A 26,904-nucleotide genomic window follows, 5' to 3' on the forward strand; every position below is an offset into this window, starting at 1 on the left:
GTAGTTTTCAAAAAAAGATCAGCTGTTTGCTTGTTTTGTCACAAGATGGCGTTACGTAGCCACTATTCCTAGCGCGTCATTCTGTTTCTTTTTTCACATTCTAAATGTGAACACAAAATAGCCGCAGTTTTGATGTGATTGAATTGGAAAACACTTAATTTGGAACCGGACAGTGTATTATTGTTGCTGGACATGAACATGGATAACGTACCGTTTGTGCTATTTTGTCTTAAAGATTCTTTCCTAAATGAATCATAAATACAGGAATAATTCAGAAGTCTTAAACATTTTACAAGACCTCACCTACAGGTTTCCAAATCTGGTGTAATATCCCTAAAGGCGCTGAAAAGATTTGGCTGGCTGCCCAACCTCCTAGGATTGATTTAGCTAGTGTTCCCACCCAGGAATTCTGGATGTCTGACAGGAAACAGTCCCAACTCTCTCAAGGCCACTATAAGTCAGTCTCTCCCTTCACCCCAGGACTCCCCCTCACCCCCCAAAATAGCCTCTGATGTGTGTGTGTGTGTGGGGGGGGGGGGGGTATGTTGTGCTTCTTGCAGACAAACTATCTCACAGACAGCTTTCATCACCACACCCCACTTCATCATCCCTGCTCTCTGCCCAGCTTCCCTTCATTGCCCGGTCTTGCTTTAGCCTTTAAGCAACTGAATCATTTTATTAGGTAAGACGGCCATGATTAAGGCCCACGCAGTATTTGCACGCACAATTTCAGGCTTTCATGTTGAAGCCATTGCTCCTCTGACCTTGTCAGGGCATGTTTAGATGTAATGCTTCATTTTAAATACTTTGCGGATCTAGGCACAATAACAGAACATCTCTGGGCCTGCAAAGAAGTTCACGCTGCATCTTAATTGCTTCACAGCCTGAAATGAAACTCAAGCACACAGAATTAGTTTCTGTATTTCATTTATTATATAAAACTGGAATGCATTTAACAAAAGGTTTATGTACCTCCATTAGTGTTTAGGATTGTACCAATTTAACACAGGCAGCGTGCTACAGAACACACAAAGCTATTGCACACGAGACATTTCATACCACACAAAATCATACATACTGTACAAAGATACATAATTACAAACATACATAGCAATTCATATTTGTCATACAATACCATCGACATACACTGAAGTCATACACATATTAGAACACTGTTCCACCCAAAACGGGAAAATGGGGGAATTTGACATCAGCTGCCAAAGTGCTTTTCACCATTTCTACTTGGATTTCTAAATGTAAATGTCACTAATAAAAAACAAAACAAAAACACTAACGGACAGCTTCCTGTATCCTGTCTGGTTACAGGAAGGTTGGTGTAACCCTGAACAATAGGAAATGGACAGTTGAAAGCAGGACTTCCTATGGCTGGAGGAAGTTGCATGTTTTATGTAGAATAAAGAAGCATTTCTCCCAGGAGGGCAGACCCCAATGGTGCTTTTGAAAACGGATCTCCTCCAATCGTACAGAGGCGGTGAGGGGTTGGGTAGGGTCTTTGGAAAGATGAGAAGTGTTTACACTTTTGGTCGCACAAAGCATATAGCTAGCAAGATAAACCGGGATGTTTACAATTTCTTGTTCGTGGTGCAAGAAGAGTTCACAGTGAAGGTGACCTACCCTGTATATCCCACTCACTGCTCATCAGTGACTTGGCGATTCAAAATCCTGATCAGTAATACTGTCTATAATGGAGCGCATGCTCCCAACACTTCATTCATACATTCAGCCTTTTTCTCTCAAAGGAAGGCACAAACAAAAGGTGGCACATGGCTGCTACGTGGCTACAACACTGTCAGGGCTGCTGTCTCATTAGTCAAAGTCAGCGGAGAGCTGTTAACAGGTGAAATTCATCAGTGCCAAATAACCTGATGCGCTTTCTGATGTGGCCTTCCTCAGTGGAAACAATGAGGATATAGAAGACAAAGGTAAAAAGCAGGAGAGAGATAGTTGGAGAGGAGACATGGGAGAAGGGTTGTTAGTGATGGAAGCTGGAATATACTACAAAAACATTAGCGCTTACAAATGCATTACAATTTCAACATGCACTAAATAAAGCAGATTATGTACTTTTGTTGTGGTTATTCAGTTTGTTTAAGCAAGGTTATATAGTGAATATATAGTCCTTGTTTTGCTGAAGCACCAGTCAGTATGGTCTCGGCATGGTGGAGTGCTCATTGTTGCAAACTGCTTCCTCTTGTTCTATTAATATGTGTGGTAACTCTATACCTCTTTCTCTACAAACAATGAAGCAGTTGAAGTTTAGACCAGACCATCTGCATGCTAATCGACAAAGTGCAACTTCGCGTTGACATAGCTCAACCTAACCGGAATATTATACATGCTCTGCCCGTACGTTAGCTTTTTAATATGGGTTTGCATGTTTAAAAAGAAAAAGATGAAAACGGTTTGCTCCATATTCACTAATAAAAGTACCAAGCTAAAACGCTTTTTCACATTTTTTTTCATATAGGGAATTGGTTACTCCTTATAATGTTTTCACACCTGTTTCACAGCTGAATGGTGTGACTCTTGAATGCTGATTGTAAAGTCCCACTGTTCTATGTGAAAAGCACTCTGCATCCTGAAATGTGTCCCAACAGACAGCTGTATCCCAACGTGTCCAGAAGTCTAGTCCCAGCATGTGCCGGCTTCTCTGTTAACATCTGTCCACCTCATCATGACGTCTCTCCCTCTCGTGCACACACAAAGCCATCTAACGTGTTTGCACCAAGTCAGACACAGGTGGTACCCGTTTGCATGATGGGTGTGGTCTGGTGTTCGAATTTGTTGGTGCAATGTTCCATAGAGCTAGAGCTCTTCAGCTGGACCAGGCAGCGTTCAGAGGGCCGGCCGCTCTGCAGCACACCCCAACAGCACAGCACACGCAGGAACTCCCTTCTCATGTCCTTGCTGCGCAGCACGTAGATCATTGGGTTAAGTGCCGAGTTCAGAGTGGCTAAGCCGAAAAACACATGGGCATTGCTGAGCACAGGGCAGAGCTGCATGCTGCAGGATGAATCCAGGAGCAGCACGGTAAAAGCTGGCAGCCAGCATATGATGAAGACACCCAGCACTATTGTGACTGTTTTGAAAAGGGCATATGCTTGTGAGTTAGTTGCCTCCTGGCGGCTGGAGCGAACGATCAAATAGATCTTCACATAGAGGATGACGATAGAGAGCAGTATGAGGGTAAAAATGGAGACAACAAATAGTATGTATTGCTTAGAGTAGAGCGGCAGGACAGTTGAACAGTCAGGGAGGTTGTTGATGCAATTCCAGCCTAAGATGGGAAGTCCTCCAAGCAGAATCGAGGTGACCCAACAGGCTCCTATCAGCAGAAACATGCGACATGTTTTGGTGGAGCCGTACACTTTGACTTTGGTGATAGCAATAAAGCGCTCTATAGCTATCGCCAGCAGGCTGAAGACAGAAGCAGCCAGAGCGATGAACGCCGTTCCTTCTCTGATAAACCACTGTACCGGCACCAGTTCTAAGGTCTTTGGTCCTGACAGGAATATATTGGCTATGTAGGCGGAGCCGGCCAGCAAGTCAGAGAACGCCAGGTTGCCGATGAAGAAGAACATGGCTGAATGGAACTTCTTGTTGCGGAAGACAGCAAGTAGAACCAGGAGATTTTCGAGGATGATGATGGTGCACAGGATTACAAGGACAATGTTAACCTCAGTGAGCTGTTTTTTTACCTTGTATTGTTCCCTTGTTTCATTAGCGGTCATATTCTTAGCATAGGCATAGTGGTATGTGATGAGACTCTTGTTGTAGTACTGGAAGTACTTGCTCTTCATGGTGACAGAGTGGCAGAGCCCAGCTGCTTTACAGCAAAGATTCATTCAAACTGTGGAGTCGTGAGGAGCGTCTAGGGCATTAATTACTGCCTTTATGGTAAGGACAGGAAAACAGATGTGGGGGTGGGGGGGGGGTGAGGAGGACTGCCTGTCCTACAGTCACGTCTCAGGAGCCGTATGTGGGTCACCTGCAGATACAAAGAAAAAGGGAAGCCTGTGTTAGTGACAATTGAGACAACAAAGACAAAGCAAACCTTAATTTTTAGCAGTGGAAGGCCAAAGTCTAACATAGAAAGCAGTATTTAGACAATATGTAGATTATTTTGAAGAGTGGAAAATAAACCGTAAATGAAGAAGATTAAAGTAAAACAGCTTTTAGCAAACAATAGGGAGATTTAAAATAAAAAAAAAGTTTGCATTTACATTTCCAGCTAATGAAAAAGATAAAGTGTACCATGCGAACGGAAACCCTGCTTGCTCTTTGCATGTTATCACAGCCAAAAATTCTTATATTCCCAGCGGAATAAGTAATTCATTTTTTCAAATTATTTTTGGTGAACCTGTACAAGCAGACGTCATTCTCCAGGTAAAAGAAAGAGTCCTTTGTGAGTGTTGAGACAAAGGGCTGCTCTCCCAGTCTGAAGAGGACATTCCTCTAACTCTGTCCGAGCACTCGGCTGTCAACACAATGCATTGTTGTGCGGAGTGAACCATTCCACTCCAGTGAGCTACCTTTTAAAACTGCAGCATAACTTGTGGATCAGCCAGACCTCCTCGCCCTGACCTGCCCAACCACCTACCCACCAACTTCCAGCCAGCTGAAAAAAGCCAGCAGCAAATCAAACTGATACCTGCCAGGAAGAAGTAGGGGCTTCTCCGTATTGCACAGAAAAAACCTGTTAAGACTTGATCGCGCTCTGCAGTATTACTTCCACTTTTACATATTACTGGTGCAAAAAATATTCACAGCAGTAATATGCCAGATTAAAATTTTAGCCAAAAGAAGCACCTGTGAAAAAAAAATTTGGAAAAATCTTTGACTTAATACGAGTTTATTTATGCTTCTGAAGACATGGATAAAACAAAATGACCTTCCCAACCACTGCCATGGTTTCATATTACTCTTTTATAGGAGCAGCCTCCTTACAAATGTAAATAAAATAAAATAGATAGACCCTTCAGGACTGAGCACAAAGAGGAATTTAAAGCTCTGGAAATCTAATTAGAGGTGAAGCTGGTGTCTTAAACCTGTCAAAAGTAACACGATCCCTCTACAGACGAGCTCCCAGGGAAATTCAAGACTGATGATTCCTTCCACCGCCTGTATTTGCACTTCTGGAAGGCTGCAAAATATTTTATGTAAATAGATGGATGGAAACTACGCCTGGACCTCCTCACTGTTCTGGTGGGCTTTGAGTCAGAACCTGGGAGGCTGGAAGATAAAGACAGACGGAGATCAAGAGCAAGAATCTCAGACGCAACTGTGACATACACATACTCAAAGAAAAAACAGCTCACTGCAGACTTTTACAAAAGCAGAAAAATATTGTTCCTAAGAAGAAGTTAATCGTGACAACCTGATATTATTGGGGCAAGGTGTTCCCTTGCTTACAGGCAGGTTAAGCTGCTTTTGGCTGCCAGCTAGAACTAGAACATTGTTTCCTCAAGCAAAAACAGCAAATAGGCTCCTTCAGTGCGAATAGCAGTGGCCTTTGGTCTTTATAACGGAGCAGCACAGATCCATTTGGCTGCCGACACTATCATAGCAGAAATATATTCTCGGTCGAGCACTCTGTTATCGAACTGCCACCTGAGGAGGCCTGTCTTCTCCCCACTCTTTTTAGCTCCATTTATAGACATAAATAGGAGACTTGAGCTTAAGCACATGTGCCTGCTGCAGCAGGGTAATTGCATTAGGTTGCATTATTGGAGCATAATGATTTCATTCGTGGAGAACTGCTGCATCTCCACAGACTTCTGTCTGCTTATAAGCCACAGAGTTTTCTTTGTTTCATCTTGGTCTGTTTTTTTTGCAGGACAGGCCCACTCTCCATCTGGTGTGTGTGTGTGTGTGTGTGGACAACTCAAGGTCCTCTCAACTTTGTGTAGTCTTCGGAGTCTGTCACGGTGTTGCTGCATGTGGGGAAACCTGACAGGCCGGTTTGCCTGCAGCACTGTCTTGTGTTGGCCCAGCCCTTCTACCTGCCATGCGCCATTCGGAGGATTCCCCGTGGTGATTGGTCAGCCGCAGTACAAACTCCCTGCAATGTAAACCAACCCCCTCCCCCCCATCATCCATGCCCTGCTCCTGTACACCTCACATAACTCTTTGTCAAAATTGTGCCCCAAGTTTGACCCAGACACGGCTGTCACACTTGCAGACAAAACTTGTCAAATATCCTGTCATGCTTTTCCTGACAAGACAACAGAAACGGCTTTAAATAAACTGGGTTGTAGTGCTTCACCCAAGCAGTTTAAGTAACAAAAGATGTTTATTTTAACAATTTTGAAATAGTGTAGTCTTTTGCTTTTGCTACCACACAACTTCAGATCTTCAAATACGTGTTAAAGTAAACAAATATAACTTCAGTAAGAACAAAAAGAAGTTTCCAACAGAGATTTTAATAAAAAAGCTATTCAAACAACCTATCCTTATGTGAAAAAATAATTGCCCCCTAACGACTGGTTGCGCCACTTTGGCAGCAACGATAGCCTTTAAATGTTAGTGAAGTCTGGCTATTACTCTTTTAAATCTAGAGCAATTTTGGCCTACTCCTCTTTGCAGAATAGTTTTAATTGAGCCACACTGGAGGGTTTTCAAGGATAAATGGCCAGTTTGAGATCATCTCATTCAGATTCAAGTCTGGAGTGATTTTTTTGTTTTGTAATTCAGAGGCGTACTTGCCTGGGTGTGACTACTGAAACTGGACTCAGCTTTTGTGGTTAATCACAATTTATTCATGATTAAACGTAGTGAAGGTGGGTACTTTTCACACGGGGCCGGGTGGTTTGGATAGTTTTTTCCCTTAATAAATGATTTATTCATGTTATAAATATGTAAATAAATGTTACTCATGTTATCTTGGTCTGATATAAAAATTTTGTTTGATGTGAAATATGCAAGTGTGCCAAAAAACTAAATCTGTAAGAAGGCAAATGCTTTTCTGTAGCATTGGATACAACAAAACCGTGTCACAGTAGTGTTACAATTTAAAGCGGCTAAGTACGCAAAGGTAGGAAGTACAAGTTTATAATATTTGGTTGGATCTAATTCTTACATTAATGATGGAAAAAAACGGAGTATCACTGGTTTGTATGCACTGTAATACGGCTAAAGATTAGTGAGACTATAGAACTCAGCATGCTGCCTGAATTTTATCACCTCCTACTAAACGTAGTTTAGAGATGATAAACACCTTGAGAGCTAAGATATAAGCCAAGAGATAGAGTTAAAGGAAGTCAAAGAAGAGACAGGATATCCTCTTCAAAAAGACAACATCAAGACTACAGTTCTCATTTCAGAAAAAGACTCAAAGATGCTCTTGTGGTCCACATTCCCATGAACACAAGCCACCAAATGATTTGTCTCTGTGCAACAGTTCCGCCCACTTTTTAACAGCATGCATCACTGCAAATGCATGCATTTAGTGCACAGATTTGTATTTCATGCAAAAGGTGAAGCAAAACGTTTGCTGCGGAAAGCTGGCTCTTGCTATCTGTTAATCCTATCAGGAGACACAGCTCCCTCCATCAACATGGGACTGAAGAGTGCACAAAAGGCCTTAGGTGCTTTCCCAGAAACACCAGATAAGCCCCTATTAGCAGACTGCCCACTCTCAATAATACAAGGCAACACCACCTCATTACACCGCCTGCGAGCGTTGAACTACACTTAAACCTGACTCCACTTTCTCCTGGTGTAAAACCTCTCCCAAGAGCTAGGCTCCTCACTTTTGAGCAAGCAGTGCCACATTTCCATCTCATGATCTCCAGCAACTGTCTTAGATAAGAGATAAAGCTGAAATTTAGACGGTTAATATTTGCATCGTATGTTGTTTGAATTCAAACGTTATTACAGGTTGTTTAGTCAAATGAGTCAAGTCAAGCATATGCTGCAGATCAACAGTTTGTGGTCTGAAACATAACGCATCTGCTCCCATCTGCTCCTCATCCTTCCTGCACACAAGCCATTGTAGTGACAACAAACAGAACCAATCCAGCTTCTGGTAATCTAAAGCTACTGAAAAGGGAGTCACTTTGGACTTTTAAAAGAACAATTTCTTTATGTTAGGATTATTATATAAATATATTAATTACAGATGACGTATGTTTATCTTCAATAGTTTAATGGGTTCCTGCACTCCATAAGAGACAGTAGGCTAAAAGACACTTAATTACATTTGGTGTAATAAACAGAAATCAAGTAATCTACAATGAATAACCAGATCCCGACTACGACTGGGATCATCAAGTCTTTCTCAGTTTCACAAGCTAATGATAAAAAGGTTCATCATATTTGTAATAGAACTCTGTGTAAGAGTCAGCAACCTACATCTTTCTCATTCCTTTGCTTTTTCACATCCTACATTCTTATGCTGACCTGTGATTTCCTTTCGCCATGTTTTAGTGAATTAAAATGGACTTGAAAATGTACAGTTGAATCCAGAAACTTATATACCCTGTATAAAAAAAAAACACACAGGGGAAACCTTTCTCTCAATGTGTTACATGAAATCAGACTAAGTTTTTCCTGCTTTAGGTTTTTAGGTTAGATTTGCTAAATGCCTCAAAATGGTGCGACTTGGGTCTAATGTTTTTGGTATCCACAAAATGACTGAGATGAGGGCTTCGTGACCGCCACTCAAAAACATTGATTTTGTGGGTCTTGAGGCATTTTTGTAACTAATTTGACAGTATGCTTTGTGTCATTGTCCATTTGCAAGACATATTTATGCCTAACCTTCAACTTCATGGCTGATGTCTTCAGATTTTGCTTCAATATTTCAACATAAGGTTTTTTCCTCATAATGCCGTCTATTTTGTGAAGTGCATTCGCACATTTTACACCAAAACACTTTCATCTCTGAGAAACAGAACCCGTATGCTTCCTGAAAAGCATGATTGCTCTAAACTCCCATGCTTTTTAAACTTGCATATAATTGTTTTAATAGATGCATCTTATATTTAAGAATGAAGCAGACAAGCAGAGCTACACAATTCTCTACAAGCCATCTTGAATTTTCTTTACATTATTTCCATGATGACACACAAGGAAGCAGGTGTGACTTAATTTAACCTATCAGACGATCACAAAGTGGGTTATCTAAATTTTTAAAGGCATAGTAACGCTAGTGCAAAGATTTGTAAAAACAAAACAAACAAAAAAAAAATCTGATTGTTCTGGAAAATAAAACAGAAATAATTCTGGTGATCTCGCAAAAAATAAAGGAAAGCCGAGGTCTGATTTAATATCAGACAGTAAAAAAAAAGGTTGTTTCTTTTTATGCCGTGTGTGTAAATATCTGACTTCAATTTCAACATGAGGGAACACACGGTGAGGCACAAAAACTCTCCTGAAAGGAAAATTCCAAGTAATACATGCAGTAGTCATAAAGTTTCCCCAGTCAAGTGTTGGCATGCCCCCCTCTCTCTCACACACACACACACACAAGAAGAAAACACAGTAATTTCCACCACAAAGTTTTACCACAACTTCCACAACAATTCAGTGTAAAATGTATGGTCAATTTGTCTCTGCTCTCCTTCTGATTCTTAAACTACATCACGATGGTGCCTGTGTCCCCATCTGCACCATGGATAGGTCAGTCCTCCTGTGGGGCACACAGAAAACCCCCAAAGGCAGGTTTTTGTTTTTCTATTGAATTGCACCACAGAATCATGCTATGCAACCAGAAAGCACATAGAGTTACTGCCTGCAGCAACTCTGTGCTGTAATATCCATCCCTGAAACCCAGGCCTCCCACTGTGTGATAAAGTTTTTACATAAGCACAGCCAAACTATTGATTATTCAATGGCAATTATTCGTTTTTCCTGCCATCCTCTAACAGCATTTGGGGGGAGGTGAACTTGGGTCACTGGTGTGATACAACTGTGGCACTCCACATCTGCACAGATGGAAAATGTATCATCTATAAGATCCACAAAACCAAAGGCAGCTCCTTCTATGTCAGGAGAGCCTGAATCTACTTGCAGGTGTTGAGCTGATCTCCATTTACTTGCAACACAGCAGAAAAATATGTTCTGATGATAAAAAAAAAACAACAACTGTCACAAGGATAAAAATTATCATCATAAGTCTCTGTTGTTACAAGAAAGTCAAGCAGAATTTCTTACAAGGATGCAAAGTGAATGTCATCTTACCCACAGCAGAAATGCCTTCGAGAGCTCAAACTATTGCACCATTTTCACATATCCAAAGAAAATCACTAAAAGAAGAGTTCAAAGTCTTTGTTTGAGTTCAAAGTTTAAAGGTTTGATCTGTTCATCTGGACATCTTCACGATGTTACCGCAGACGTTGAGACAGTGATATCTGAAACGACAAAGACAGGGAGTCTCACACATTCTAGCTGTGATTTTCCGCACACTGCGTGTTTGCAACAGAAGCAAGAGGATAAAAGGGTAGGAAGTGTTTTTTTTCTAAAAGGTCACAAGAGACAAGCAAAAAGTGAAGGAGAAGTGTAATCTAGAAGGATGGTATGTGTTTAAAAGCTTCAAAATGAAACGGGGCTTTGCAACATCTCATATTTTTTACCTTGGAGAGGAACCTCAATTCTGTGAGTATTAAACAAAAAACAACCAGAGCAAAGAAGAGTCTGTCCCTTGACTAAACTGAAGACCTTAATCACATCCCTATTTTAAAATAGAGAAGTATGAATTTTTAATTTGTATCAATATCATAGGTGCACCAGAGCTTTTGAATGAGTGAACCACTTCCTTTTTTTTGTATCAGAGTAAATTGTTTCCTCGTGTTTTTTGTTTATGGCAAATGTTTAATTTTAGCCCCACACAGTATTCCTTCCTCTCCTTTGTCCTCTTTTGTGTACATTCAAGCGTCACAAATGCAACATATAATCTACAAGACACTGGGGCAGTATGTGTCCCCAATACGTGGGGTTTCATCATATAATTAGGGATTACCCTTTCGCTCGTCAAACACTTTGACAGTTTGGGTACAGTCGCTTATGTGCTATCCAATCTGTCAGTCTGCAGCACAAAATTTTTATCTATTTATTTATTTTACTTCTATTGCTCTGCAGGCAACATCTCTGCACCTTGGCAATTCTTTATTTATTGATGATACTAATGAGGTTTTAAGAGCAGCCGCAAGAGAAGATAAAAACAAAGCGCTGTGTAAAAAGGGGCATCATGTAGCCCAAAGAAGTAGGGGGGGGGGGGATGCCTGCAGAGGCAGTTACAATATTACGGTCACCCGGTTAAAAAACATTCATGTTCGTAAGTTTCTCTGATTTGCATATTTCTATTTAATGCTGAACCGATTTCCGAAGCCACACCATTTCCACCCCGACACCCCCTCCTTGCTGCGCATATTTTAAACTTACCACAGAGATCAAAAGACGGGGGCCACAGAGAAGTGATTAAAGGCACATCAAGACGAATTTATTTGGCACACATTTGAAGGAAGCCTGTTCTTAAAGCCCTCCTAAAAGTCTTCATTACAGTCCTCGTGTATCGTCAGTTCTCAATTCAGAGGACTTTGGAGCTTTGCTTTACAAAAGAACATTTTCCAACACAAGTTAAAAGTGTGTGTGCGCAATATGTTCAGAAAAATTGTAAAACCGTTGTTCATTTGTACATTTCCTCAGCAGACAGGAAGTGATCTCAGGTGTGTAACTGTCCTGGGGTTTTTACAGCATGCCATTTGAAGCGGTGCAGAATTTTGGTTTGCCTCTGGAACAAAGGTCGGCCCAATGCAAAAAGTGCTGATGTGAGTTAGTTAGGTTTGCGTGTTTGAAAGAGGGCTTCTGTTAACCGCATGCTAAACATTGGGACTCAAGTGTGTTAGATGTGCACGTGATAAGCCCACATCTCCACTTTGCAGAGTTTCATTTTTGGCACCTTTTCTTCAAACACCAGCAGATGAGTTGCAGAGAAAATGGTAGGTCAGATGTGTGTGAAGCTCAACAACAAGTGTGTGGACTAACTTGTGTTTGATCGGATCTTCACTCACTCTGAACTTCTCACACCTTCCAATGTTCTTTAGAGTCGGATCTCTTAATGAAGGGTTTTCAAGCTCCTTAGGTGTCTTTTGTTTTGCCTTTTCTTCTCCAATTCTACATTGTAGATAGACCTTAACCTCCGCCCATTCTCAAGTTCTCTTGCTTTGTAGGGAAAGCTGTGAGAGACCTGAATATTTGTTGCATTGCAAGCCATGACATCAGATATTATGTGTATTTTGTAAGTCCTCACGGTTGTTCATTAAACTGATTTCGCATTGATTAACAGCCTTGTAAACAACACAGGGACAGAAAAAATAAATTTAAAAAAATAATATTGGAGAGCAGTCAATTGAAAATTACAAGTAACATTTAGCAAAGAACAAGAAATCACAGTGCATCCCTGACTGCATTTACCTCATGGCAACTAAAATGAATTTGAGCCCTCGGTCTTTCCTTTTCATTGGCTGTTGTATGAAACACATTTTTAGACTCCTCTGGCAAACACAGATCCATTAAACAAAGTACTGTTTTAGTAGGAAAACCACTGTTGCCTGGAGAGGGAACATTGTAATGTCCACACACTCTACCGTTGTTACGTAGAATTTTAGGGATTATTTTTTTATTTATCAAAAAAGAAGTTTGGGGATGGAATGTAAAGATTATTTTGCTGAAAAAAGCAAAATGTGCGACTGCCCCCCCGTTTACCGAGAAGCCTACTCCCCTTTTCCTTGGTTTATATCAAGTTTCAGGTAGTTTTCAGTATTTTTCAATCAAGACAGACAAAAATATGTACGTATTTGTTTACTCTATTTATGATTGAGCAAAAATGTTTAGATTTTGTGAGAAATATTGGATTTTATTCATATCTTCTAGCATTTCAAAAAGAGGACAGGATTCAAAAATTGCCAATGTTGCTATTTAGAATTTTTTGTAAAAAAAACTTATGATACATTTAAATCACTCTGCTTGAGGTTGCTTCAGGTGAGTAATTAAGGTCAGTAAAGGATTAACTACATACTCCATCACTGCTGAAAATCATTGACATAAAGCTTGGGTTCTGTCCACCTTTTTGTCTCCATTGTCACTGTGGCTGAATGAGAAAATGTAATGTTCCCAAACAGCATGCTTTACTGATAGCTGGGAGTCCTTTCTTTGCTTTGTTTTGGTGTCACCTTTTAACGGAGATTTGCAAACTTTAGTTCTGCATCTGTGTAGGTTTAAAATAAGGCTGTATCCGTTCATTACACGTGTGCCCCGAACACAAAAAGGTTGCACTGAGAACATTCTGTGCAAATACTGTTACACTCCAGTTCACATACAAAGGAAAACCTTCATCGTTTGAAAGTTCTGTTAACAGACTCATAATTTAAAGTTCATTTCTTCATTCCTGTTGCCTTTGTCTTAGCTAGGGCAACATTCCAAGTTTAGCTCTATGAGCCAGTATTAGCCTTTTTTCCCTATGTATGCTAGTGAACGTGCCTTCAGTGGAATGTAAAGTGCAAAAAAAAAACAACCAAAAAAACAATGCAAAAAGGCAAAAAAAAGCAAAAGCAAGCATTGACAATATCAACAGAAGGTCAGAGGTGGTGGAAGGTGGGCCCCAAATTAAATTCTGCAAAGAGCCTCATACAAGCTTGGACCGGCTATGTATGGCAGATTGGTCGATGGTAAATAATACTGTGGTGCAGCATTTTAGTGGAGAACAAGGCAATTCCTTTACTCTGACTGCCTGACATGGCTCATCTAAAGTGGAGCCATTGTCAGTTACATAAACTGCATCCACTTCCACTAAAACGAACTGTCTGACCTTTGTTATGACCCTCCTTGTGGGTGGCTGTTGGTGAAGCTCCTGGTGTCTTCAAGCGTCCAAAGACTTAAACCATTACTCACAAAAGTTCTAAGCCTGGTCTGGTTTGAGTTTACTTTTAAAGCCTGTTAGTGATTAGAAAATCTAATGAGGAAAGGAGCTCATGAGGATGAGAGGAAAAGTAAAATCTCAAGTTCCAAACAAAGGCTTCAGCAGACTAACTGGCTTTAGATTCAAAAGATTCAGCACCCAAGAAGACTGTCTCCAACATATTTTGGGGTCTCTGGAGGTGGGGTTTTGAAGTAATCCTGCCGAGTTCTCCAGCTGTACAAACAAGGTGAATGCATAACAAAGACTTCCACTAGAGAAACAAAGAAGTGTGGTGTGCAAGTAACAGCAGCATCTTCATATGTACCTGCTCGCAAAGAATCAGTCATGAATGGGCTCCAAAATGACCAGAAATCAGAAAACCACAACATGACCACACTGATTAAGGCTGCAGCCAGAGCAGATGAGTTGTTCCCATCCAGGTCATAAATCATAGCACAGCCTAAACAGTGGTTGCAAAGTACTGCTGATCCCATCCAAAGCCACAGCACAAGCCAGAATCTCCCCATTCAGTCTACTTGCCATTGTACCTGGAGGAAGTATAATGTCCTTGTCTACATCTAACTCTGAACAGTGTCCCAGAAAAATACTCCTCAGATCAAACAGTTTTCCAACTAGCAGCTTTTTGGGATTGAGGCTCAATCCAAGCCTAAAATGTGAGGAGGAGGGAAGAGTTATCGTCATGCTAGAAAGCATTAGGAAATCCTGGCACGCTGCTACAAGCATCAGTGGCCTGCCATGGGGGGTCTTATGGTTTATTCCAGTACTCTAAGTGGAAAAGCAATGTAACAGGACACGTTTATACTAACGAGTTCTTTCCAAGGAATAAAAACACCTTCATAATAGCCAGAGGCAACTATTTCCTCACCAAGTGTAGTTTATGTAATAATCAAAGCCCAACCTTTATATCCATGAAGGGTTGTTTTCAAAAAGAAAAGACAGGTAAGGCGAGTGAGTGTTCATCTGTATTCTTCTACCTGCCAAGGAAGAGCGAGCACCTTCTCTCAGTTGTGTTTATAAAAAAGCAAAGACCGCCATATTTATACATCTGATTGGAAACACTCCTAGCTCCTGGCCATGAGTCAGAATACTACATGCTGTCAGCTGTGTTGTGACTTGCACTTTAGGAGCTTGCGAACAGAAGGCATTTATTTGGCTCCAGCTGCCACACCCAAGGAAAGTGTTTTTCTACTGAGAACCAGCTTGAACTGTTGGCACACAGAACCTAGAAAGCTGTTCAATATCCCTGCATAAACCACCCAAAAATCTATGCACATACTGATGCTTTTTTCCATTTTATCTGAAAGGAGAGACCTCTTCCAATGACCTGCTACTGGTTTTATTTACCCAGGTAAAACTAGGCAAGCTCTGGCAGGTGGCTCCATGCAATCACGTTTTATGCAATCAAGTTTCAGAGTCACAGCTCATCTAATATGAGTCAATAAAACGGTGAGTGAAGACAACAAAAGAAAAGTCAGACTCCCAGAGGAAGAGCCTTCTCGCAGCTTCCTATAAACGAACCGCTCCCAGGCTTGGGCTGAAACGTGAGTGTCTTTCGGGGATGGACACCACCCACCAAAAACCCATCCCACCCTTCAACCCCCTTGTGAGATGCGCCAATAAAAAATGCCACAATTCTAGTTCCCACCACTTAAAGATTATTAATTTATTTATCCATGCAGGCACTTATACATCTATTTATTGATTCAACTCATCTATTTGTCTAAATTTCTCACACTACCCCTAAGCAGTCCCCCCTGAGGGGACTCAAATTACATGAGTCAACTTCTAGAGAAATACACAGCCACTGTACAGCGCGTGCTGGGCCAACAGGAACACAGATCCTGAACTCCGAGGTAATGGCCTGCTGATGTGAGTCAAAAACCTGGCTCTTCTGAGCCTAATATGAGTGCTTCATGTCTTTGAGAGAATGCTTTGAGGTGAGAGGTTGTGGTCAAAGTCTTAAAGCTTTTCCTAGTACTCTCCGGAGTGGGGCTCCAGGGAGGGTGCAGTGAAAGTGCTGAAAATCCAGACAGCAGTCAGGTCCAGTGGGGTGGCGGGTGTTTTTGAGTCCATTGAGCCATGTGATCACATGAACCCAATATTGATGGACATGTGGCCGCATTCGTCTGCCCCGTCTCCAGCCAGTCATGTCCATAGGTGGTCAAGCATGCACAAAACAACAAAAGCAGCCCTTGCACAACCACTTCATCACTCAGACTGTTGACAGCCCGTTCAACACTTGATAGTCTTATCCAAACTCTGCTGGCGGTGCTTCCTCTTCACCTCTCACTCTTGATGTTATCACACTAAGATGCTTGCTTGTACTGAACAAGCTATTCAGCATCCCTTTGTGCTTGACTTGTTTTATTTTTGTCCCCTTACTGCAGCTGAGTTTAGATAGTGCTCTCACAAGCCTAGGCAGTTTCAGACAGATTGTTAATAAGCTCCACACTGTGCAGAAAGAACCAGGCTGAGCACAGCGTAGACGTTTTTGTTTTTTATCAGGATAGTAAACATTAGTTCCTCTGTCTTATTATCTTATTGCACCGTGACTTGAGGATTCTCCCAGGACGCCTTCTGGAGCGCTGACACCTATGTATCCTTCCTTAGCAAGGCAATGTTTTAAAGGAAAATTAAGCCTGTTCTGGCCATTTTCAGCTGCCAAGTATAAACTAAAATGACTCAACGTCTATGGTGACAATGTCTGGATAAAGATATTGTGCAATGTTTATTTCTGGAGAAAAACTGTGATCTGTTAGGTCACTGCTTGCAGAATCTCTGAGCTGGAGAGCTCTGAGGAGCCCAATTCCAAACCCCATGAGATTAACTCCAGCACACGGGGATAATGGGGGCTTTTGTCTTATTAATACAGCCTTTCAATATAATGCTTTCTTTAGAGTGACGGATGAACAAGCCTCAACAGCATCGGACAGGTTCAGAGGGTGGGGGTGGACAGAAGGGGGCGCACCATGGAGCCGTGAACATGCGAGGCCCCTAAACAACTTTACAGCTTACTGCCTGCAGATGATGCAGCAGGCTGTGTCGGCCGCCCTGTACGGTGGACATACGTATGTATGAGTAGGTACAAATACAGTGTTTTCATCAAAAAAGCCCATTGTTTAGCAAGCACAACTGTCACATGGGACCCACGTAGCCTACTGGCTGCAGCAGCGTTTGTAACTGAGAAGTGCATGGGCGCAACTTAACGTGGGCGATCAGTGCTGTCACAGAAAGGTTTAGTTCGTCACTGGAACATTTCAAGAGTTTATCGTGACTGGGGATGTTCAGTTGATCATTGAACGCGTTTGACTCATCGAACGGCAAATAAAGGCAGAACACTCTGAAGATAAAGCGTGACTGTGAGCCGTAAAATCCCCCCCAAAAAACATTTTATTCAACACGCACTATGTACGGGAAGCCCGGATCCCTTTGTTCGCTTAACTGCAGCACATGTGTTGAATATAAGTATATATTTGAAAAGAGCGCACAACTTACCCCATGAGAAAGAGAATGTGGAGCAACAGAAAAACTGCGTCCAAACGTGCTCCCAAGAGTAAAAACGCTGAAACGAATGTTCTCTGCTGTCCTCCTCACCTCTGGTGTGGAGAACCATCGATTACAATAAAAACTTTAGTGGATGATTAGACAGCATGTCTTGTCTAGTCTGTGATTACTCAATCCATTCCGGTCTGTACAATATCACAGAAACAACGTTCACCAGAGAGTGCAACGATTCCTTCTGAAATGAGAAGTTATTCGAGCCACACAGACGGGCAACCGACACAGAGACATTGAAGGGAGGGAAAAAAAAGTAGAAATCACACTTTCTCTTTTGTCTTTCCTAATCCGGCAGTCCGTGTGCCTGTCCTGAAGCTCACTGGGAACAACAGCTCTACGGGGCTGAGGAGCTTAACACAAAAGACTGCGCACTCGCATACAAACACACCCACACGGCAGAGATGGTGTGTGGAAACCCCATAAGATTCACGGTTCACGATTTTAGAATAACAGCGCAGATTGGTCGGCAGCAATTAATGTGGAAAATACGGTTTAGGCCTATTTCAGGAGGTTTTACCCACTTTGCAGCACACTAAATGAAATCCAGATGTTACACCTCCTCTTCTTCTATTTTCCCAGGACCATACTTCTCAAACTGCGTCAAGTATGACCGGTGGTGCATCACTGGTACTCAGAAAGAAAAGGCTTTGATATGAATTCATTACAAAGTAAATGTACTCGTCGTACTAGTCGTCTTCCGCGTATCCGGGACCGGGTCGCGGGGGCAGCAGACTCAGCAGAGACGCCCAGACGTCCCTCTCTCCAGACACCTCCTCCAGCTCCTCCAGGGGGAGCCCAAGGCGTTCCCAGGCCAGCCGAGAGACAAAGTCCCTCCAGCGTGTCCTGGGCCGTCCCCTGGGCCTCCTCCCGGTGGGATGTGCCTGGAACACCTCCCGAGGAAGGCGTCCAGGAGGCATCCAATATAGATGCCCGAGCCACCTCAACTGGCTCCTCTCGATGTGGAGGAGCAGCGGCTCTACTCTGAGCCCCTCCTGGATGGCCGAGCTCCTCACCTTATCTCTAAGGGAGTGCCCGGCCACCCTACGGAGGAAGCTCATTTCAGCCGCTTGTATCCGGGATCTTGTTCTTTCGGTCATGACCCAAAGTTCATGGCCATAGGTGAGGGTAGGAACGTAGACCGACTGGTAAATTGAGAGCTTTGCTTTTCGGCTCAGCTCTCTCTTCATCACAATGGACCGGCACAGTGCCCCCATTACTGTGGCAGCCGCACCGATCCGTCTGTCGATCTCCCGCTCCATTCTTCCCTCACTTGTGAACAAGACCCCGAGATACTTAAACTCCTCCACTTGAGGCAGGAACTCCCCTCCAACCTGAAGAGGACAAGCCACCCTTTTCCGGTCGAGTACCATGGCCTCGGACTTGGAGGAGCTGATCCTCATCCCAGCCTCTTCACACTCGGCTGCGAACCGCCACAGCGCATGCTGTAGGTCTTGGCTAGAGGGGGCCAGCAGGACCACGTCATCCGCAAAAAGAAGAAACGAAATCCCCTGGTCCCCAAACCAGACCTCCTCCGGCCCTTGGCTGCGTCTAGAAATCCTGTCCATAAAAGTTATGAACAGGACCGGTGACAAAGGGCAGCCCTGCCGGAGTCCAACATGCACTGGGAACAGGTCCGACTTAGTGCCGGCAATGCGGACCAAACTCTTGCTCCGCTTGTACAGAGACTGGATGGCCCCTAATAAAGGGCCCCCGATTCCATACTCCTGGAGCACCCCCCACAGGGCATCACGAGGGACACAGTCGAATGCCTTCTCCGGGTCCACAAAACACATGTGAACCGGTTGGGCAAACTCCCATGAACCCTCGAGCACCCTGTAGAGGGTATAGAGCAGGTCCAGTGTTCCACGGCCGGGACGAAAACCACACTGCTCCTCCTGAAGCCGAGGTTCGACTATTGGTAAATGTGATCGAATTAACTATGCGATGTGTGTCCACTGTGGCCTCATACTTGTTGGGGATAAGAGATTGCAAAAAATTCAATTACTCAATGTTTTAAAGGGATTTTAACTCTATTTTAATAAAACTAGGACCAAAATCGAAAATTTTTAAATAAATATATTTCAACTGATTGGACTATTTCAGATTGAATATTAATATGAGCTACAACATTTAATTTCCCTTTGGAATATCTCAATTTGAATTTCAATTGAATTTGATTCATTGTATATTCCTGGATAACAATTGGCTCTTTTTCTCTTGTAAAGTACCTCAAGAAGACATTTGTGGTGAACTGGCGCTTTACAAATAAACTATATAGAAATTACGTGTTGTCCAGAAACTTCCCAAAAGAGAAGTGTAGTGGAAAAACATCTGAGAACGTCTACCTTCTGAAACCATCTGTGTTTCATTTGCCTCTGAAGTCGAATGACATCATACCCAACTTAACCATGTTCCAGTAACAAAAACGGAAGCCTATTGAATTTCTGTATTGTGTATTGATATATCAATATGCTCAGTGCCAGCCATCTCTATAAACTGTGCATTGAAATCCTGCAGCAGCATGTTCACGAAAGGGGGTTTTACAGTACAGTGCCCGAACTAATTGTCAAATGTTTCAATTCACTGTTTTTACTGCAGCTATGGCTAGGTTTTATAGGCAAGGTAGCATTATTGGATTTAGAATGTTGCTGATTATTATTATTATTGTTACTATTCTTTGTTTTTATGATAAAACACAACAAACCGAAGCAATGTGGTACTGCTGTGTAAAATATCTATCAAGATGGTGGTATTTGGCAAGTCCTGGGGTGGTGCTTGCTATAAAACATAGAAAACCATTTTCTAGCAGATCACAGTGTGATGATTACACATTTGAATTCCTCCTGGCACTGTTTCCTTTTGCAGAAATACCATGGCATTGATATGAATTAAATTGTATGTTGTTCAGTGATGAAATATGTTTTTTAATCCAATTTGAATTGGATTTCTAATCCATTTTATATGGCTTTAGTTGTAATACGGGTGAGGTGAGGGTAAGTCACAACGTAGTAGTCATCAGTACTACCTTTGAGACTGCAGGATCTGTCTAGAGTAAAAAAGGCCTCTATTCGACCTTCTTTGAGGAGATACAGGGGTTGGACAATGAAACTGAAACACCTGTCATTTTAGTGTGGGAGGTTTCATGACTAAATTGGACCAGCCTGGTAGCCAGTCTTCATTGATTGCACATTGCACCAGTAAGAGCAGAGTGTGAAGGTTCAATTAGCAGGGTAAGAGCACAGTTTTGCTCAAAATATTGAAATGCACACAACATTATGGGTGACATACCAGAGTTCAAAAGAGGACAAATTGTTGGTGCACGTCTTGCTGGCGCATCTGTGACCAAGACAGCAAGTCTTTGTAATGTATCAAGAGCCACGGTATCCAGGGTAATGTCAGCATACCACCAAGAAGGACGAACCACATCCAACAGGATTAACTGTGGACGCAAGAGGAAGCTGTCTGAAAGGGATGTTCGGGTGCTAACCCGGATTGTATCCAGAAAACATAAAACCATGGCTGCCCAAATCACGGCAGAATTAAATGTGCACCTCAACTCTCCTGTTTCCACCAGAACTGTCCGTCGGGAGCTCCACTGGGTCAATATACACGGCCGGGCTGCTATAGCCAAACCTTTGGTCACTCATGCCAATGCCAAACGTCGGTTTCAATGGTGCAAGGAGCGCAAATCTTGGGCTGTGGACAATGTGAAACATGTATTGTTCTCTGATGAGTCCACCTTTACTGTTTTCCCCACATCCAGGAGAGTTACGGTGTGGAGAAGCCCCAAAGAAGCGTACCACCCAGACTGTTGCATGCCCAGAGTGAAGCATGGGGGTGGATCAGTGATGGTTTGGGCTGCCATATCATGGCATTCCCTTGGCCCGATACTTGTGCTAGATGGGTGCGTCACTGCCAAGGACTACCGAACCATTCTTGAGGACCATGTGCATCCAATGGTTCAAACATTGTATCCTGAAGGCGGTGCCGTGTATCAGGATGACAATGCACCAATACACACAGCAAGACTGGTGAAAGATTGGTTTGATGAACATGAAAGTGAAGTTGAACATCTCCCATGGCCTGCACAGTCACCAGATCTAAATATTATTGAGCCACTTTGGGGTTTTTGGAGGAGCGAGTCAGGAAACATTTTCCTCCACCAGTATCACGTAGTGACCTGGCCACTATCCTGCAAGAAGAATGGCTTAAAATCCCTCTGACCACTGTGCAGGACTTGTATATGTCATTCCCAAGATAAATTGACGCTGTATTGGCCGCAAAAGGAGGCCTTACACCATACTAATAAATTATTGTGGTCTAAAACCAGGTGTTTCAGTTTCATTGTCCAACCCCTGTAATAGTGTCTTCAGTCATTATCTTGTAAGTCATCCCTAGTGGCAGTGATGTCATGCGTCTGTAAAGGCGAGGGGCTTCCTAATGTTCTGATGTATTACTTAGCTCGCAAAATATCTCTTCCTGGCTTCTGTGCAACAGATATGAGTTTCCATTTGGGATCTGAGGGAGCTGCTTCAATATTTATAAAATTTCCCAAATCAAAAAATTAGGAATTTTTTTGCATGGCCAATTTATTTACTGTATTTCACAACAGCGAAAGGGGAAAATGAAAGGTTTACGTGACAGCATGTGACTTTCATATTCTCTGACCACAAACTAAGAACAGGAAGCAGATGGTACCGCTGAAAAGATCCTTATACATCTTGGTTCCTGCTCTGATTCATATTAGGCTAAATGATGTCAGATAATGTCAAAGGAAAGTACTTTTTTACTTAGTTCATCACACAACTCACCTATAGCTTTAGTGCTGTGGAAGCATCGCATGAGTAAATACAATTTCCAGATGAGACATTGTGTGTCACATAACAAACAATTTGAATAACTTTGGCTCTTCTGCTATATATTTACACTTTCTTGCTGAGACAACCTGTATGAGGGGTCAAAGTAACAAAAATTAACTTGAAATGAATTGAAGGTGTGAAATACTGAACGTGGTAAATATGATTCTGTAGGATTATTTTCAGGCTATGTGTGGTGACTATTTGTCAAAGGAAACAAATCAACCAAACTAAGGACTTAACTCAAAAATTCACTGTTGCGCACCATGGGTTTGAATAATAGGCTACTGGTTTAGGCAGCAACCTATTATTCAAAAGAGTCAAATATACAAACAAAAGTATATCTTTTCAAAAGTTTATTTCAACAATGGAATCAGGCACCTTCTACTGAAGAGGGAGGGAATACTGCTCGGTCGGCTGATAGCTGCCTAAGCGAGCTGGCGCCGAGAAACGCAAAACCTCGTCATCGTCATCGTCTTCTGATTTATCCGGGACCGGGTCGAGGGGGCAGCAGACTCAGCAGAGACACCCAAACGTCCCTCTCCCCAGACACTTCCTCCAGCTCCTCCGGGGGAGCCCAAAGCATTCCCAGGCCAGCCGAGAGACATAGTCCCACCATCGTGTCTTGGGCCGTCCCCTGGGCCTCCTCCCGGTGAGACGTGCCTGGAACACCTCCTGAGGAAGGCGTCCAGGGGACATTCAGTATAGATGCCCGAGCCACCTCAACTGGCTCCTCTCGATGTGGAGGAGCAGCGGCTCTACTCCGAGCCCCTCCTGGATGGCCAAGCTCCTCACCCTATCTCTAAGGGAGTGCCCGGCCACCCTACGGAGGAAGCTCATTTCAGTCGCTTGTATCCAGGATCTCGTTCTTTCGGTCATGACCCAAAGTTCATGGCCATAGGTGAGGGTAGGAACGTAGACCGACCGGTAAATTGAGAGCTTTGCTTTTCGGCTCAGCTCTCTCTTCACCACAACGGACCGGCACAGTGCCCCCATTACTGTGGCAGTCGCACCGATCCGACTGTCGATCTCCTGCCCCATTCTTCCCTCACTCATGAACAAGACCCCGAGATACTTAAACTCCTCCACTTGAGGCAGGAACTCCCCTCCAACCTGAATAGGACAATCCACTTTGACCAGCAATGAATCAAGGGAAATTGTAGATCACGCTCTACAAAACTCCACTGGCGCACCGGGGCTGCTGCCGTATGTCGAGCTACTGGAAGTAACAAAAATTACACTGTGAACGTAATGAATGATAAAACTGAAGTGGTAAAAATGGAGGCGCTCAAATCAAGGCAGTGAATGAAAACGAGCAACGTTAAATTTGATAACATTAAAATTTATAGCATTAATATTTACCATGTTATCATTTTAATGACCTCCAAATTCACAGATTCTAATTTTCACAGATTTTCACATATTAATCATGTGTTGGGTTTTACAGCACTCAATTTTACCACGTTCAGTATTTCACACCTTCAATTCATTACAAGTTAATTTTTGTTACTTTGACCCCTCATAACCCTGTGTGTAATCCATTCTTACTGAATGTATCCATTCCAGCCTCGCAATGATTTCGTAAGTATTTGTTCTTCTTACAGAATAAAGAAAGAAAACAGGTTCACTGAACCAATGGCTGTTTTACAGAAAGCCTTTATGGACTGCCTTGCCCACTGTCCATGGAATTACCATGGCACAATTTCAGGGGCTTGCTCAGCTAAAGCTGCCCTGTTGCTCTCATGTCTCACTAGGCCTTTAGGGGAGGGGTCAAAAGGCCTTACCTCACTTCCTGTTGGGGCTCCTCACAAACATTCCATTGTCTGTGAGAATGTGCACTGGACTCGGGGGACTGTGCACATCTGGCAGCTGTACCCACCCTTCATCCCTGATGAGTGTTACTTCACATGCTAGCGGACATGTGGTCCTTTACACTGTGGGACGGTACTGTTTTTATGAGTCTTGCCTGCTGAGACGACGCTGATGTTGCATTTTAGTGAAGTGTTTCTACAATAAATGGAGTTGTTAACTAAGAATACAAAGGTGAACGAGGAAATGTCTTGCTTAATTAACTCTTTACTAGAGCTGCACTTGGGTTTCTCTACAAATTAGACAGGAAACTGTAATGATTAATCAGCGATAGGTGTTCTGGTAAGCAGATTTTATTACTGTAAGTGCTGACACAGACAATTACATATCAAGAAGCCTTATCTTTCACAAAAGGGTGTTTTTTTCTATGTGCAGAGCCATTCGTTTAAATGTACTCTCCACATTTACCAAATGAAGTAACTGTCACGTAGTTCAGCTGAGTTGTGGTCTCCCAACCTACAGTTGAAGGGCCGTTTTTTCCCATATGCAGAGCCGTTCGTTTAAATGTACTCTCTGCATTTACCAAATGAAGTAACTGTCACGTTGTTCAGTTGAGTTGTGGTCTCCCAACCTACAGTTGAAGGGCCGTTTTTTCCCATATGCAGAGCCGTTCGTTTAAATGTACTCTCTGCATTTACCAAATGAAGTAACTGTCACGTTGTTCAGTTGAGTTGTGGTCTCCCAACCTACAGTTGAACTTGACAGAAACCTGACAATAACCAGGTTTTATGCTGAAGACATATCTGTGTTTGACAGCTGAAGTAATCATTTCTGCAGATCTGAGTTCAAAGAGAAACAGACCCCAAAAAGGCAAAGTGGTCTGTGCAGCTAAATACTGAGCGTTCCTCCTTTTAGACCCAGGATTACACTGGGGAAGTCATTAACAGCACATACGAACTGTTCTCAGGCTCTGAGTCTTGAGAGGTTGGAAATTTCCACCCATTGTTTACCATCGTATCTACAGTATATAAAGATTAAGCACAGATACAAGTGAGGTAATTATGAAATAAAAATAAATCCTTTTGGCTCCAGTATGCCACACTGCCAGCCTAATGTTTGTTTTTAGTTGTACCTGTGAATTAATGATATATCTGTGCCCTTGTGTGTTTGCTAATCCATCTGCACAAGAAAACATTGAACTGTTTCAACTACAAACACACACACACACACACACACACACACACACACACACACACACACACACACACACACAGAGGAGTTGTGTAAAGATCTGCCCTCACTTTCTTTTCCAGATAAAAAGGAAATGCACCGCCGACTTCCAGAATCTTCATTCTCTGCCCTGACAGTCACACCGAAAGAAGGTATATATTTTTGTCGCTTTTTTGAAGATCATGTGGATCAGAATTGAGTTGGACAGTGTGACCAAGATCCCCAAAAAACAAAGAAGGAAATGTGTCATGCTTGCACATGACAAGTTGTTTTTTACAGGTCCTTCTCAAAATATTAGCATATTGTGATAAAGTTAATTATTTTCCATAATGTAATGATGAAAATTTAACATCCATATATTCTAGATTCATTGCACACTAACTGAAATATTTCAGGTATTTTATTGTCTTAATACGGATGATTTTGGCATACAGCTCATGAAAACCCAAAATTCCTATCTCACAAAATTAGCATATCATTAAAAGGGTCTCTAAACGAGCTATGAACCTAATCATCTGAATCAACGAGTTAACTCTAAACACCTGCAAAAGATTCCTGAGGCCTTTAAAACTCCCAGCCTGGTTCATCACTCAAAACCCCAATCATGGGTAAGACTGCTGACCTGACTGCTGTCCAGAAGGCCACTATTGACACCCTCAAGCAAGAGGGTAAGACACAGAAAGACATTTCTGAACGAATAGGCTGTTCCCAGAGTGCTGTATCAAGGCACCTCAGTGGGAAGTCTGTGGGAAGGAAAAAGTGTGGCAGAAAACGCTGCACAACGAGAAGAGGTGACCGGACCCTGAGGAAGATTGTGGAGAAGGGCCGATTCCAGACCTTGGGGGACCTGCGGAAGCAGTGGACTGAGTCTGGAGTAGAAACATCCAGAGCCACCGTGCACAGGCGTGTGCAGGAAATGGGCTACAGGTGCCGCATTCCCCAGGTCAACCCACTTTTGAACCAGAAACAGCAGCAGAAGCGCCTGACCTGGGCTACAGAGAAGCAGCACTGGACTGTTGCTCAGTGGTCCAAAGTACTTTTTTCAGATGAAAGCAAATTCTGCATGTCATTCGGAAATCAAGGTACCAGAGTCTGGAGGAAGACTGGGGAGAAGGAAATGCCAAAATGCCAGAAGTCCAGTGTCAAGTACCCACAGTCAGTGATAGTCTGGGGTGCCGTGTCAGCTGCTGGTGTTGGTCCACTGTGTTTTATCAAGGGCAGGGTCAATGCAGCTAGCTATCAGGAGATTTTGGAGCATTTCATGCTTCCATCTGCTGAAAAGATTTATGGAGATGAAGATTTCATTTTTCAGCACGACCTGGCACCTGCTTACAGTGCCAAAACCACTGGTAAATGGTTTACTGACCATGGTATCACTGTGCTCAATTGGCCTGCCAACTCTCCTGACCTGAACCCCATAGAGAATCTGTGGGATATTGTGAAGAGAACGTTGAGAGACTCAAGACCCAACACTCTGGATGAGCTAAAGGCCGCTATCGAAGCATCCTGGGC

At 42.7% G+C, this 26,904-nt stretch overlaps 1 protein-coding gene across 3 annotated transcripts in view; it reads right to left on the bottom strand.

Annotated features, from left to right (window-relative positions):
* Positions 1 to 910: 910 nt before the first annotated feature.
* LOC124863700 (sphingosine 1-phosphate receptor 2-like) overlaps positions 911 to 26,904 on the bottom strand; it is a 31,506-nt gene continuing 5,512 nt past the window's right edge. Inside the window, exons 1-3 of one of the 3 annotated variants that reach the window (XM_047358136.1) lie at positions 17,435 to 17,962; positions 10,204 to 10,373; positions 911 to 4,009 (exon numbers count right to left, since the gene is read on the bottom strand). In XM_047358136.1, coding sequence (XP_047214092.1) covers positions 2,751 to 3,866 — 1,116 coding nt within the window. In that variant the 5' untranslated portion in view covers positions 3,867 to 4,009; positions 10,204 to 10,373; positions 17,435 to 17,962 and the 3' untranslated portion in view covers positions 911 to 2,750. Of the gene's footprint in view, positions 4,010 to 10,203; positions 10,374 to 17,434; positions 17,963 to 26,904 lie in introns of those variants that run through there. The other 2 variants (XM_047358135.1, XM_047358137.1) reach the window with 2 other exon arrangements.

The sequence above is a fragment of the Girardinichthys multiradiatus genome, chromosome Y (assembly GCF_021462225.1).
Source record: "Girardinichthys multiradiatus isolate DD_20200921_A chromosome Y, DD_fGirMul_XY1, whole genome shotgun sequence".
NCBI lineage: Eukaryota > Metazoa > Chordata > Actinopteri > Cyprinodontiformes > Goodeidae > Girardinichthys > Girardinichthys multiradiatus.